A 15,903-nucleotide genomic window follows, 5' to 3' on the forward strand; every position below is an offset into this window, starting at 1 on the left:
AAATTGGAGGACTCACACTTCCTGATTTTAAAGATGTAGGATAAGTTAGACATTAGATATTTGAATAGTTTGTCACATTAAAAATATAAATACCATATTTTATTTAGTATGTAACGATAGAGAATTATTAAAAATTGCCTTAGATTTCATCACAAATTTCTCAAGCTACCCTTCTTGATTTTAACTTTATACCCTACTACCATTTTAAAAGATCTATACATAGATGCTTTTTCTTTTTTATGTATTTTTATTGATTTCAGAGAAGAAGGGAGAGGGAGAGAGAGAGAAACATCATTGATCAGCTGCCTCCTGCACACCCCTCACTGGAGATCAAGCCCTCAACCCGGGGCATGTGCCCCTGACCAGAATCAAACCCGGGACTCTTCAGTCCGCAGGCCGATGCTATATCCATTAAGCCAACCCAGCTAGGGCCATAGATATTTTTTCTCCAATATTTAAGATAACAGGGAGTCACTCGTAAATTTTTTAACCTAATTAATGACATCAACAAAATATTATCAATTTTCCTTTCTATTTCTAAGTTTTGTAAGCACCTCTCTTTGCTGGTACATATCTCTAAATGGAAACAAGCTATTTTAAAGGTTCTTATATTATTGAAAACTTGAATACAAATATATTTCACCTATGATATTTATGTACCCAAGATCAGGCTCAAGTTTGATCTAAATGATCTAAAAAGTTGTTCACTTCTCCAGTTCCACTTAGGTAGATAAAAGAATGCTTTCTGGAGCCATACTGTAACAGTTTGAATCCTAGCTCTGCCATTTCACATGATGTGTGACTATGAGCAGGTTATGAGGTTTTTTTGTTTTGTTTTTTGCTTAATCCTTTCATCTTTTCACCTGGCCCCACCCCAATCCCCTCTGCCTCTATAAGTCAGTCTCTGTTTTGTTTGAGCAGGTTATTTAAACTCCCTGTGCCCTCAATCTCTTCATCTATAAAATGTGGCTAATAAGATGCCCACCTCATAGGGCATTGGAGGGATAAAAATGAATTAATACATGTAAAATGCTTAGAATAATATCTGGAATATAGTGGCACATATTTGTTCTGAGCTCTTTAACTTGAGTCTAACTAGAACTTAATTACTATATTATACACAATTTGGTCTTTGCTTTTTCCAGATTTGTTTTTTATTTATATTTAAAATAATACCCTTTATTTTAATATTTTCAGTATGTTTTTTATTTCACTTAATATTTACATCTATTGTATCTCCTCTCATCTGTCTTAAATATGAAATATGAAGTATTTCTAAAGTGTAATAATATTATTGCCATCGCTATATCTCTTACAGGAATTACTAGAACTAGAATTAAAATAAATTTGAGTAGTGTTTAGCATGTATTATACCTTCATGTCTCAGAATTTTCTATTCAATTTCAGACATGTTTATGGCTGAATGTATGATCTGGCAATAATCTTCTTATATAGGCAGAAACGTGATCATTAGGATGGATTAATTATTTATTCAACTGATATTTATTGAATGACTACTACAATCCAGACTTCTTTCAAAATAATTTTCCCTAATAATTTCTATTAGAATCTAAGAGTATTGCTAGACTTTAAAAATAATTCATTCAATATGAATTATAGTTTGTTAAGTGCATTAAGTAAGTAGATTATAAGATATTTAGGGAGGGGAAATCCCATATGTGCCAAGATAAGTGGTACTCCATTCAATAGACTAATTATAAATGAAAAACTCATTTATCAGAACAATCTCAATAGCTGTGCACTGTTCTGAAATCCATTTTGTAAACAAGTTTCTTCTCTGCACCTTATATGAGTAGAAAAGGCCTGAAGCACCCTTTGCTCACAGATTAAAATATTTTAAATCTGGGCTTCTTGTTTTCACCCAAATCATCTAGCCAAGATGATATATGGGACACAAAGGATGAATATGGTAAAATGCAAACTCAGTATAAAACATGGATACTTATCTAGCTAAATAAGCTTAAAGTCTTACTCTTAACAAAATTCTATGATTTTTACTCACTTGATTTTGTCTTGATATTACCCTCTGAGTTTGTTGCCTTATCTATGAGGCCTCCTTTCATTTCCTCTCCAGTTCTAAGAATCTGATTCTAACACTCCCTGACTTCCTTCTAAATGTAAAGTCAGTTCAAACTGTAAAAGGACTTACAACAAAGCAAGATGCCTCCTCTTTCCACTGTATTACTGTTTGCACACCAGTGCAGGAGGATAGAACCTTTCCTTTGAAAAACAGTCTCCTGAGACTATGTGGTACAGGGCACCTTAACAAAGTTTTGCATCATCATACATTTCTCACAGACTTGAAAACAAACAGACATACTTTCCATTAATTGTAATTTTATAAGAGTTTATTCCCCTAGTTATATGATGCAAGAGGGAAATTGAATTCTTTGAAGTTCCACTGATTAGGTTGTGGGGGGCCCGAAATACACTCTTGTTTTGGACTCACAATTATTCTAGCTCATGCAGTGTAACGGCATAACCTGGTAAGTTATGCAATTTAATGGCATAGCAACTTCGTAAAAGCTCTATACACTTCAAAAATGGATTTCTTTTGGATACTTCCAAAATATACTTTGACTTGAGAATATTTTCTCAATCAAGACGCAGGGTGGCGCTGCAGGCTAAGATTATGAATAAGCTTGCGTATTCCTTTGTTCCAAGACGGAATCAAACTCACACGGAAGGCTTTGCTAGCGGTACTGGGTTACCAACGAGCTTGGGGGGAGATACACGAAACGAATTTAATATTCAAAGCAACTTTGTGAGGACTCCACCAAGCAAGAAATCCCAAGTCTTTTTGGTTGCTGAAGGGACTGGCTGTAAGCGCCCGGGTTCCAACATGGAGACGCTACAGAGAATTCAACCAAACAGGCAAGTGATGGCCTTTATTTTGGTAGTGTTCTTGTCTCAGGCTCGCTCGGAGCCTATTCGTTATTCTGTGCTGGAAGAAACAGAGAGCGGCTCCTTTGTAGCCCATCTGAGCAAGGACCTGGGCCTGGGAATTGGGGAGCTGGCCGCCAGGTCGGCCCGGGTGGTGTCTGAGGACGACAAGCAGCGCTTGCAGCTGGATCGTCAGACTGGAGATTTGCTTTTGCAGGAGAAGCTAGACCGGGAAGAGCTATGTGGCCCCATTGAACCGTGTGTATTGCATTTCCAGCTGTTGCTGGATACGCCGGTGCAATTTTTTGAAGGAGAATTATCAGTCCAGGACATAAATGACCACTCCCCAGTATTCCCGACTAGGGAGATGCTCTTGAAAATACCGGAAAACAGCCAGCCAGGGGCTACCTTTCCCTTGAAATTAGCTCAGGATTCGGATGTGGGCAGCAATGGTCTTCAAAAATACACCATCAGCCCCAATTCATATTTTCACGTTCTTACTCGAAATCAGAGTGAGGGTAAGAAATACCCAGATTTGGTGCAGGACAAGGCGCTGGATCGAGAGGAGCAGCCCGAGTTCAGCTTAACCCTCACGGCGCTGGATGGCGGGTCTCCACCTAGGTCTGGCAGCGTCCCGGTGAGAATCCTGGTCATGGATGTTAATGACAATGCTCCCGAGTTTGTGCGCACCCCATATGAGGTGCAGGTCCTGGAAAACAGTCCCTTAGAGTCTCCAATCATTACTGTCTTAGCCAAGGATAAAGATGCTGGAAACTTCGGGAGAGTTTCCTATGGCTTGTTCCAAGCGTCAGATGATATTAAGCAAACTTTCTCAATAAATGAAGTCACAGGAGAAATCCGACTGACAAAGAAATTGGATTTTGAACAAATTAAATCTTACCAAGTGGAGATTGAAGCTACAGATGGAGGAGGCCTTTCTGGAAAAGGCACCGTAGTCATAGAGGTGGTGGACGTGAACGACAACGCCCCTGAACTGTCCATATCTTCACTCATCAGCTCTATCCCAGAAAATGCCCCTGAGACCATAGTCTCCATCTTCCGAATTCGAGATAGAGACTCTGGAGACAATGGAAAGATGATTTGCTCTATCCCAGATAACCTGCCATTCCTTCTAAAACCGACTTTCAAGAATTTCTATACCCTGGTCACAGAGAGCCCGCTGGACAGAGAAAGCAGAGCCCAGTACAACATCACCATCACCGTCACCGACATGGGGACCCCCAGGCTGGAAACCCAGCACAATATCACCCTGCTGGTGTCCGACGTCAACGACAACGCCCCCGCCTTCACCCAAACCGCCTACACCCTGTTCCTCCGCGAGAACAACAGCCCCGCCCTGCACATCGGCAGCGTCAGCGCCACAGACAGGGACGCGGGCGCCAACGCCCAGCTCACCTACTCGCTGCTGCCGCCCCACGACCCGCGGCTGCCCCTGGCCTCGCTCGTGTCCATCAACGCGGACAACGGCCACCTGTTCGCCCTGAGGGCGCTGGACTTCGAGGCGCTGCAGGCGTTCGAGTTCCGCGTGGGCGCCACGGACCGCGGGTCGCCCGCGCTGAGCAGCCAGGCGCTGGTGCGCGTGCAGGTGCTGGACGCCAACGACAACGCGCCCTTCGTGCTGTACCCGCTGCAGAACGGCTCTGCGCCCTGCACCGAGCTGGTGCCCAGGGCGGCCGAGCCGGGCTACCTGGTGAGCAAGGTGGTGGCGGTGGACGCAGACTCGGGCCAGAACGCCTGGCTGTCGTTCCAGCTGCTCAAGGCCACGGAGCCCGGGCTGTTCGGCGTGTGGGCGCACAATGGCGAGGTGCGCACGGCGCGGCTGCTGAGCGAGCGCGACGCGGCCAAGCACAGGCTGCTGGTGCTGGTCAAGGACAATGGCGAGCCCGCGCTGTCGGCCAGCGTCACGCTGCACGTGCTGCTGGTGGATGGCTTCTCGCAGCCCTACCTGCCGCTGCCGGAAGTGGCGGCCGACCAGGCGCAGGCCGACCCGCTGACCGTGTACCTGGTCATCGCGCTGGCGTCGGTGTCGTCGCTGTTCCTGTTCTCGGTGCTGGCGTTCATCGCGGTGCGGCTGTGCAGGCGCAGCAGGGCCGCCTGGGTGGGTGGCTGTTCGGTGCCTGAGGGCCCCTTTCCGGGCCACCTGGTGGACGTCAGCGGTACTGGGACCCTGTCCCAGAGCTACCAGTATGAGGTGTGTATGACGGGAGACCCTGGGACTGGTGAGTTCAAGTTCCTGAAGCCAATATACCCTAGCCTCTTGGTTCAGGACCCTGAGAAAGAAAATTCCAACTGCAGGAATAGCTTTTTATTCAGTTAAGTGTTAAGCGAGCTTCTCCTTAATTTTTGCCAACCTAATTCCCATTGCAATGCATTTCTTTTAAGAAATTGTATTGTCTAAATATGTATATCTCTGTTCCAAACCAATGCATGCCCCTGATCATGCTAGGTTTCTTTCTTTTATTAATATTTAGTGGACTTTGCATTTCTACTTACACTAAACATTGAGTATGTATTTTCTCCATATTTGACCTTCTCAGTGGTTTACTCTTTTCATGGCTATAAATTACTCAAGTAGTGTAAGAAGACATTTTGTTTAAATCAACTTCTTAATTAGTTAATGTCTTTTTAATGAAACATTTTAAAGCTTTTATGTAATCTTTCATTTCTATATATTCGTGGTTCTTGTCTTTACCATATACCTTTATCATTGTGAGACCAGAATGTTTTAAATTTTTTATAGCTACCTAGACCTTTCTTGTTGGCTAGTCTACCAGGCTATGCCCCCCTGAATAACCATGAGCATATCATTTTGCATACTTGTTTCTCCCAAATTGTACATAAACATGCACTTCATTAAAATATTAACACTCCAAAAGTGTGATCTCCCATTGTGGGCATCATATATGCTAGAGATTTTCTTATTTGATTGCTACTTGCCTTATGCATTGTATATACTCCATAAATACTCACTAATGTTATAATTTTAAAAAATTATTCTCTATTATAACTAATCATCAAAGAGTAAATCTTATATAATTTGGAATCACTTTTACTAAGTAAAACTAAGTCATTGCTTGGTTTCAAAAAGAATCTCAGAATTAAAATGTAAGTCCTTTCAAAGGATTTGAGATGTGCAGAGCATGATATACTTCCTGTCCTTCCTTTTGTATGTTTCTCTTGGTTTTCTGCAGCTTCTCCCTACCTCTCAAAAGAGTCAAGTAATTTTTTATGAATTTTAGTTATTCTGTTCAAATCTGATTTCAGGTGATATCAGATTTTCACTTTAATTTACTTTGCAGACATGGACAGCCTTTGTCAACAAACCAACTATTTATTTTTTATTTTTGTTATCTTCTGTTTTGTTCAATGTAGCTTTTAGGTATTTTGTATACATTTATTAATTATGCTGAACTTTCTTTTGTAAGAAATAAGCATTATTTTGTCCTTAAGGACAATAAGAATAGAAATTAAATAAGATAAAAAATGAACTTATCTGAATTATTATTGTTTTATGTTGTGTTCAATAAGTCAAGTTACCTAATCATGTGATTTTCAACTAAATTTATATGAATATACTATAAAACCACTTAGTTAAACTTTTGGCACAATATGAGCTATTAAAGAGCTTGCTTTATAGTCTAAATATTTATTTTGAAATCTCGAGTATCATCCTACTAGAATTTAATTACTTGCACTTTTCCCAGAATTACTTTTTTTCTAAGGATATAATGACATAAAAAAGGAAATTGTCCATTTAAGTTATTCTCTTTTTAAAACTTTATTATATATTGATTTTAGGGAGACAGATGAAGGGAGAAAGAAACATCAATTTGTTATTCCACTCACCCATGCTCTCATTGGCTGCTTCCCGTACGTACCCTGACCAGGATCCTGCAACCCCAGCTTATAGGCACAATGCTCCAGCCAACGGAGCTACTTGGCCAGGGCTTAAGTTATTCTCTAAAACAGCTTTTTAGTCTTCACCCAATCTAAACATTGAAATGAGAAAGTGATAAAAGTGAAAACAAAATTAAACACAAACAAATATGTAAGACAAATATGGTAGTCAACTCTCATGGCTTCTTAATTTATTATTAGCTATTTAAATGAACTGGCTTTTCTGTATAACAAGAAATCTGATTGACATTTTCACCAATATAAAATGGTGACATTTCACCATTATAAAAATCCAAATCCACTTTTTCTGTTTATGCCAGGAAAGTTCAATTTGTATAATCAACCAAATGAGATTGACTAAACACCCAGAACACACCTTTATGAATTTATGTAGTAAATTTACTAATCACTCTGTGTATTACTTTATGAATTACTGTGTATATTGATAAAGCATAGGCCATTCTTTTTTTATAAAATATATTGATTGATTGATTGATTGATTGATTTCAGAGAGGAAGGAAGAGGGAGAGAGAGAGAAAAAAACATCAATGATGGGAGAGAATCATTGATCGGCTGTCTCCTGCATGCCCCCCAGTGGGGGTTGAGCAAAATGGGACCCAGGCATGTGTTCTGAACAGGAATGGAACCATGACCTCCTGGATCATTGGTCGATGCTCAGCCACTGAGCAAGCATAGGCTATTCTTTACCACCTGGGGATCACCACCAGACTGGTGTAGGACAAATCAACATTTTGAAATTCAATTATTAGAATTTAGTAGTAAACATTATTCAGATAACTTCCACAAAATACATGAAATAGGAAAAATAGGACAATTCTATTGTTGCAAAACAGAAATAGAGATTGGAAGCCAAATATCTTAAATAGCAGAATGTGTAATGTTTAATAGTTGGAAAACTCAATGTTGGGAATTATGTCAGTTCTCCCTAATTAATCTATAGATGTAATAAATCCTAAACAAAATTTCAGCAGATTTCTTTGTGGAAATTGACTGAATCTAAAGTCTATATAAAAATACAAAGGGACAATAATAACCAAAGCAGTCTTGAAGAAAAAGAATAGAACTGGAGGACTTATCCATCAGATAATAAACCTATTATGAAGCTACATTAATTAAGGCAATATTGTATTACAGGATAAACAAAGAAAAACATTGAAAAAATTCTTAATCGACCTATGGTTACTGATTTATTGATTGACACTTATTTTTTTAAGTGACACTTCAGAAACAATGGAGAATGGATCCTCTTTTCAAAAAATGGTAGAAAATCACTTGGATGTTTATATGAAACAAAATTGTTGACCCTTATCTCATCCATATGAAAAAAATTAACTTCAAAGGATTGTAGCTCTAAATGTGAAAACTAAGGTAATTAATTTTTCAAAAACACCATACAACAATATTTTTATGATGTTGGGGTATGCAAAGACTTAAAGAGAAAACAAATAGTCCTAACCATAGCCATTGAGAAATATTGACAGTTTTTAGACTATTAAAGTTTAGGAAGTTTGGTTCATGAAAGATGCCATAAGAGAGTTAAAATCCAAGCCACAGCGTGGGAGAAGATATTTGCAACACATATTTCTGAAAAAGTACTTTTACCCAGAATATATTAAGAACTTCTAAAGACGAATCAGAAAAAAAAGGCAAATATCCCAAATAGAGAAATAGACAAAAGCTTTTCAAGAACTTACAAGAACGTATCCTAATGGCCAATAAGCATGTGGAAATGTGCTCAATTTAATTGATCATCATGGAAATACTAAAGTTACAATATGATATCATCCCACACTGACCAGAATGGTTAATATTAAAAGACAATATCAAATGTTGATAAGGATATGGAGCAACTGGAACTCTCACTCTTTGCTGGTTTGGGTAAAATTGCATTTGAAAACTGTTTTTGCAATATCTGCTAAAGCTAAATATATGTGTACACCTTAATGCACAGAAACCTAACTCGTAGGAATATATTAAACATAAATGCACACACAGACACCAAAAGATGTGTACGAGAATGTTTATAGCAGCAATACTAAAAATATCCCCAAACTGGAAAACCCCAATGTCCATCAACTGAAGAATGAAGAAACAAATCATGGTATAGTCATACAATAGAATGCTATAAAGCAATGAGAATAATTCAGACCAATATACAACAGATACATTTTACAAACATAATGTTGAGTGAAAGAAGGAAAACACAAAAGATCAAATACTCTGTAACCCCGTTTGTATAAATGTTCAAAAAATACAAAATAATAGAAGTTAGGAGAGTGCTTACCTTTGGGGGAGGGGCAGTGGCCAAAGACAGAAGGAGGCTTGCAGGGTGTTGATAACATTTTAGTTTTAATTTGGTTCTGCTTATAGGAGTGCATTCACTTCGTGAAAATTCTTTGAATTGTAAACTTATGATTTGTACCCTTTCCGGATATATGCTATATTTAAAGATAACAGTAATTTTTGTAGGCTCTGGCCAGGAAGCTCAGTTGGTTACAGTGTCCTCCCCTTACGCCAAGGCTGTGGGTTCCACCTCCTGCCAGAGCACATACAAGAAGCAACCAATGAATGCATAAGTAAGTGGAACAACACATCTGTTTTTCTCTCTGTGTGCCTCCTTCCCTCCCCTCTCTAGAATCAATAAATTTAAAAAATAATTTTTGTAAAATTGTAGACGTTTGTAAGCATTCATATCACTTATTTCTTAAATATACTAAAACAGAAAACTCTCAAAAAAAGTTTCTTCATGTACTCAAAAGGTACTTTCTTGAAGAAAGCTCATACATCATTTCAGTTTATTCTGAAAAGTATTCTTTCACTTAAAGTTAGTGCAGTAAATGTTAATTTAGAGCTTCCAATAACTAAGAACTGGAGGTTTCTGGGACTTAAAAAGGTATTGATACACACCAGAGTTATAAATTGGAATGAATAGCAAATACTATTTGCAATAGTAAGTAAGGACGCCTGGTGGCGCTGCAGGCTAGGCGTTCGAATGAAGAGCTCTGTGGACCCGGGTCGCCATTAAGCTGGGAAATCAGAACGTTGACTGCTTCCTAAAAGAAGGCAGCATTTCAGTTCAGATCTAGGGGCAGAGATCTTCAGAGAGGGCATCGTCTAGTGCGACTCAGCCAGAAAGATCTAATTCGAGGTTATTTACCGAAGCCCTCTGGATTGATTGCACCGGGTTGAAGAAACTGCACCTTCTTGAACTGGGTCTGAACAATGGAGACCACGCTAGCAGAAACGCCGCGGAAAAGGCAAGTTGTCTTTCTTGTTATATTGCTGTTTTTGTGGGAGGCTGGCTCGGAAGCAATTAGGTACTCCATGCCAGAAGAGACGGAAAGTGGCTCCTTTGTGGGCAACCTGGCAAAAGACCTGGGGCTCAGGGTGGGGGAACTGGCCATTCGGGGCGCGCGAATCCATTACAGAGGAAACAAACAGCCGTTTCAGCTTGATATAAAGACAGGGGATTTGCTTCTATATGAAAAACTAGACCGGGAGGTGCTGTGCGGGGCTACAGATCCCTGTATACTGCAATTCCAACTGTCACTGGAAAAGCCGGTGCAGTTTTTTCAAGCTGATCTGCAGCTCACGGATATAAATGACCATTCCCCGGAGTTCCTAGACAGGGAAATGCTCCTAAAAATCCCAGAGAACGTCCAGCCAGGGACAGTGTTTCCTTTGAAAACAGCTCAGGACTTGGACATAGGTAGCAACACTGTTAAGAACTACTCAATCAGCCCCAACCCCCATTTTCATGTTGTCACTCATAATCGCGGAAATGGCAGAAAATACCCCGAGCTGGTGCTAGACAAAGCGCTGGACCGGGAGGAGCAGCCCGAGCTGAGTTTAACCCTCACAGCGCTGGATGGTGGGGCTCCGCCCAGGTCAGGGACCACTGCCCTCCGCATCCAAGTCCTGGACATCAATGACAACGCCCCCGAGTTTCTACAGTCTCTCTATGAGGCACAGGTCCTGGAAAACAGCCCCCTAAACTCCTTAGTTGTTACTGTCGCCGCCCGTGATTCAGATGCTGGAACCTATGGGAATGTAACTTACACTCTATTTCAAAGCGATGAAGTTACTCAACCATTTGTAATAGATGAAATGACAGGAGACATTCGTCTGAAAAGGGCATTGGATTTCGAGGCAACTCAATATTATAACGTGGAAATTGCAGCCACAGATGGTGGAGGCCTTTCAGGGAAATGCTCTGTAGCTATCCAGGTGCTGGATGTGAATGACAACGCCCCGGAACTGACGCTGTCGAAAGTCGCCAGCTCGACCCCAGAAAACTCCCCAGAGACTGTAGTTGCTGTTTTCAGTGTTTCTGATCCGGATTCCGGGGACAATGGCAGGACGGTTTGTTCCATCCAGGACGATATTCCTTTTCTCTTGAAACCCACATTCAAGAACTTCTACACCCTCGTGACAGAGAGGCCACTGGACAGGGAGAGCAGAGCCCAGTATAACATCACCATCACCGTCACCGACATGGGGACCCCCAGGCTGAAAACCCAGCACAACATCACCCTGCTGGTGTCCGACGTCAACGACAACGCCCCCGCCTTCACCCAAACCGCCTACACCCTGTTCCTCCGCGAGAACAACAGCCCCGCCCTGCACATCGGCAGCGTCAGCGCCACAGACAGGGACGCGGGCGCCAACGCCCAGCTCACCTACTCGCTGCTGCCGCCCCACGACCCGCGGCTGCCCCTGGCCTCGCTCGTGTCCATCAACGCGGACAACGGCCACCTGTTCGCCCTGAGGGCGCTGGACTTCGAGGCGCTGCAGGCGTTCGAGTTCCGCGTGGGCGCCACGGACCGCGGGTCGCCCGCGCTGAGCAGCCAGGCGCTGGTGCGCGTGCAGGTGCTGGACGCCAACGACAACGCGCCCTTCGTGCTGTACCCGCTGCAGAACGGCTCTGCGCCCTGCACCGAGCTGGTGCCCAGGGCGGCCGAGCCGGGCTACCTGGTGAGCAAGGTGGTGGCGGTGGACGCAGACTCGGGCCAGAACGCCTGGCTGTCGTTCCAGCTGCTCAAGGCCACGGAGCCCGGGCTGTTCGGCGTGTGGGCGCACAATGGCGAGGTGCGCACGGCGCGGCTGCTGAGCGAGCGCGACGCGGCCAAGCACAGGCTGCTGGTGCTGGTCAAGGACAATGGCGAGCCCGCGCTGTCGGCCAGCGTCACGCTGCACGTGCTGCTGGTGGATGGCTTCTCGCAGCCCTACCTGCCGCTGCCCGAAGCGGCGGCCGACCAGGCGCAGGCCGACCCGCTGACCGTGTACCTGGTCATCGCGCTGGCGTCGGTGTCGTCGCTGTTCCTGTTCTCGGTGCTGGCGTTCATCGCGGTGCGGCTGTGCAGGCGGAGCAGGGCCGCCTGGGTGGGTGGCTGTTCGGTGCCTGATGGCCCCTTTCCGGGCCACCTGGTGGACGTCAGCGGCACAGGGACCCTGTCCCAGAGCTACCAGTATGAGGTGTGTCTGACTGGAGGCTCCGGATCGAATGAGTTCAAATTCTTGAAGCCAATTATCCCCAACCTTCCGCCCCAAGGCGCTATCAAAGAAACAGAGGGAAACACGACCTTCCGAAACAACTTCGGATTCAATTAGGAATCTCATCATGATGCAGTGTCTTTTGTAACATCTTTAATTTCTCCAGATACAGAGTTTGAGAGCGTCATGCACAAAAATCCCACCTTGGAGTATAGCCCGGATTTCCCTTTTTGTAACATGTTTGTCCATTGGACTTTATTTTGTCCAATTTGGGAAAACTCAAATCTAGACCCTTGCATTTACATAATGCCATTTCAAATCCCCACCCCACATGCTGGGATGTTCCTGTAGTGTTTGTTCCACTTCCTGGCATTTGTTGCGATTAACTGTCTTATTAAAATGAAATATTAATTGTATTCAGTCCACTGTTTCACCAAACTCTAAGTATATTTGATGCTTAATAGCAAAAATTTTAAAAGTGTTTTACGTGTTTTTTGAATTTTATTTTGTAAGGAAACTATGTATTTGATAAATATGTGAGAAAACATGATGAAAGCAACAATTTTCTATATACTCTTCCTTTCTGGCTCTTACCTCACTGACAAACATTTTTTAAACAAAAATTTTTATGGAATTGTAATGTACACACAGAAAAAATGAGCAAATCCTTAATTTCAGCTCAATGTATTTTCAGGTAGTGGACATACTTAGTATCAGCATCTTGATGAAGAAATGAAACGTTATTAGCATCCCAGATGCCACACAAATGATCCCTTAAGATTACTACCAGTTCAAGTATAACATATATCCTGACTTCCAATGAGCATGTAGTTTAGTTTTGCCTGTTTAAAATTTTTTAATGAAATAGTAGAGTATATTCTCTTTTGTGTTTTGCTTCTTTCACTCAGTATTATGTTTATGACATTTATTCATGATATTGCTTTTAATTTTAGTTTTTTATTCTCATTTCTGTATAGTATTCCAGTGTATGAATATTTTATGACTTATTACCCATTCTACTGTATGTAGATATTTGGGATTGGTTCAAGGTTTGGCTGTTTGAATAATACTGCTCTGAACATTCTTTTACATATCCTTTGGCAAATATATATGTGCATCCTGTTGGTTATATACATAGGGGTAAAATTGCCCTCATTTAGTAAGTAGATGTTCACTTTTAGTAGATATTTCCAAATAGTTTTCCAATGTGCTGTTCAGTTTACACTGTTAACAGCAGTGTTTGGATGTACCAGGTCCTCTACATTTTTATCAACACCTAATATTGTCTGTTTTTCTTTTTATCCCATTTTAAACCTTTTATTTGCTAGCTCTTTTTATATTGACTTTCTTATCACAAAAGAATATGGCTGTAATCTTTTCATAAATATTAAACAATTAATTTCTGCCGGGGTTCATGTCCCAGCATCAAGAAGGGTTCAGGAATCTGGAAAAGGCTGTGCGCAGATGACATAGAAATCCAGAGACTAATAAAGAGTCCGGAGACGAGTTATAATTTTGAAAGGCATTGGAGGTCAGAGGACCTTCAGCTAAAGGAACTGAAGAGTGCCTCCTTGTCTAGGACCCTTGCTTTTATTAACACAATTTGTCCTAAGGCAAGGTGGAGATAATACACTTCAGTGGGTAAGGTTTCAAAGGGTACAGAGTCCATTGTCAGGATGGGGGAATAGCCTACGGCTGTTCAGGTGTTTGGCCAGTAGGAGGCAATAACATGTAGATTAAGATGCCCTTTAACTGTCTGGCAGCCACAATCAGTTTCCTATTCAGGTTTGGGGACATGCCTTTAGCCATTTCCAACAGGTGACTACATGTGTGACTCAACCCTGTTGAGTCCCCAAGTCTCATCAACCTTTTGATGAAACTCTTGAAATTATGACAGGCTGGAATTGGTCTACGGCAAATTTCCTGCTATTATTGTTTAGTACCTAGAACACTTAAACTTCTCTCATCCATCCTTCACATAGCTATATCACTATTTTCCCTTACTTCTCTGCACAAACTGAAACCTCCATTTCTTATTCCATTAGCAATAGTTTCTTCTAATTTGCTGTATGAGAGAAAATAATAGAATTATTATTGTTTCTGTTAACTGTTTCTCACTTACACTTTCAAACCTCTTTCAGATGGATCTTTACTTCTATATAGTCAAGGTTGCTGTTCTATGTCTTTTCTGCTTTCATAGGATAGGGCAGTTTGCACCCAAGTTTTTGTCTGAGTGGAAGTTGTGACAAGGTGTTCTGTGTGAATCAGTTCAGGGCCAGGTTTATAAAAGAACAGATTTTACTTTAGGGTGCATTGTAATAAATAGGCAGGGAGCTCTTCAGCACTTGGCCCTTCAAATGACAAAGATTTTATGCTGGGATTCCAAGATCTCACTAAATATCTTAGTGCTCTCCAGAAAACTCCTTTTATTTCTTTAGAAATGAGCCTTACAGTTTTTAAAAGTAGGTCATGAGGGGAAATAATAATTATTAAAAATTATGTTATATATAATGTATTATTATTGTTATACACTGTCTATAATTCAGCTGTGGGCAAACTACTGCCCACGGGCCGGATCCGGCCTTTTTGAAATGAATAAAACTAAAAAAAAAAAGACCATACCCTTTTATGTAATGATGTTTATTTTGAATTTATATTAGTTCACACAAACACTCCATCCATGCATTTGTTCCGGCCCTCCGGTCCAGTTTAAGAACTCATTGTGGCCCTCGAGTCAAAAAGTTTGCCCACCCCTGGCTATATACTTGGCTGTTTTCTAAATTATTTACACATATCTCTCTTAATCCTCAAAATAATGGTACAATTGACATCCCTATTTTAGAGATGGGCAAAGTAGGACATAAAGAGTTCAAGTAGCCCTAACCAGTTTGGCTCAGTGGATAGAGCATTGGCCTGTAGACTGAAGGGTCTCACGTTCGATTCCAGTCAAGGCATGTACCTTGGTTGTGGGCATATGCAGGAGGCAACTGATTGATGTTTCTCTCTCATCGATGTTTCTAACTCTCTATCCCTCTCCCTTCCTCTCTGTAAAAAAAATCAATAAAATATGTATTTTTTAAAAAAGAGTTCATGTAAACTGCCTAGATTACTTTAGTAAGTGGTGGAATCAGGATTTTAAACCAGGCATCCTGACTCCAGATACATTGCTTTTTTGTTTTTGCTTTCTCTAGTTTTAAATCTATTAAACATTCAAAAAGTGTACAGAGTGTATATGTGCGATTTAAAAAAAAATAATAAAATGTTCACCCATGTACCTATCACCCAGTTTAAGAATGAGAACAATGCAAAGACATTGGAAACCCCTGTGTGCTTCCATCATTAAATCTTTTATCCTTGTGAAAATCAACACTTATCCTGAATCTTTAATTAATTATTTGTTATTTTTTTACAGTTGCAGCGGATATGCATATATCATTGTTTAGCTTTGTCTATTTTTGCAATTTATATACGTAGATTAATGTAGTATGGATCATCTGTGGGCTTACTTATTTTTATCACTAGTTTTGAATTTATTCATGTTAATGTAGTTCATTCATTACAGTGCTC

General features: G+C 41.2%; 2 protein-coding genes across 2 annotated transcripts; both read left to right on the plus strand.

The window, feature by feature from the left end:
- The first annotated feature begins 2,668 nt into the window (after positions 1-2,668).
- On the plus strand, positions 2,669-5,580 carry PCDHB4 (protocadherin beta 4). Its single transcript, XM_059698642.1, has one exon. The coding sequence runs from the start codon at positions 2,864-2,866 to the stop codon at positions 5,240-5,242; it is 2,379 nt and encodes a 792-aa protein (XP_059554625.1). The 5' UTR covers positions 2,669-2,863; the 3' UTR covers positions 5,243-5,580.
- Positions 5,581-7,393: 1,813 nt separating this feature from the next.
- PCDHB5 (protocadherin beta 5) lies at positions 7,394-14,944 on the plus strand. The gene has a single exon (XM_059698643.1). The coding sequence runs from the start codon at positions 10,066-10,068 to the stop codon at positions 12,451-12,453; it is 2,388 nt and encodes a 795-aa protein (XP_059554626.1). The 5' UTR covers positions 7,394-10,065; the 3' UTR covers positions 12,454-14,944.
- Positions 14,945-15,903: the final 959 nt, after the last annotated feature.

Source organism: Myotis daubentonii, chromosome 5, assembly GCF_963259705.1.
Source record: "Myotis daubentonii chromosome 5, mMyoDau2.1, whole genome shotgun sequence".
NCBI classification, from domain to species: Eukaryota; Metazoa; Chordata; class Mammalia; order Chiroptera; family Vespertilionidae; genus Myotis; species Myotis daubentonii.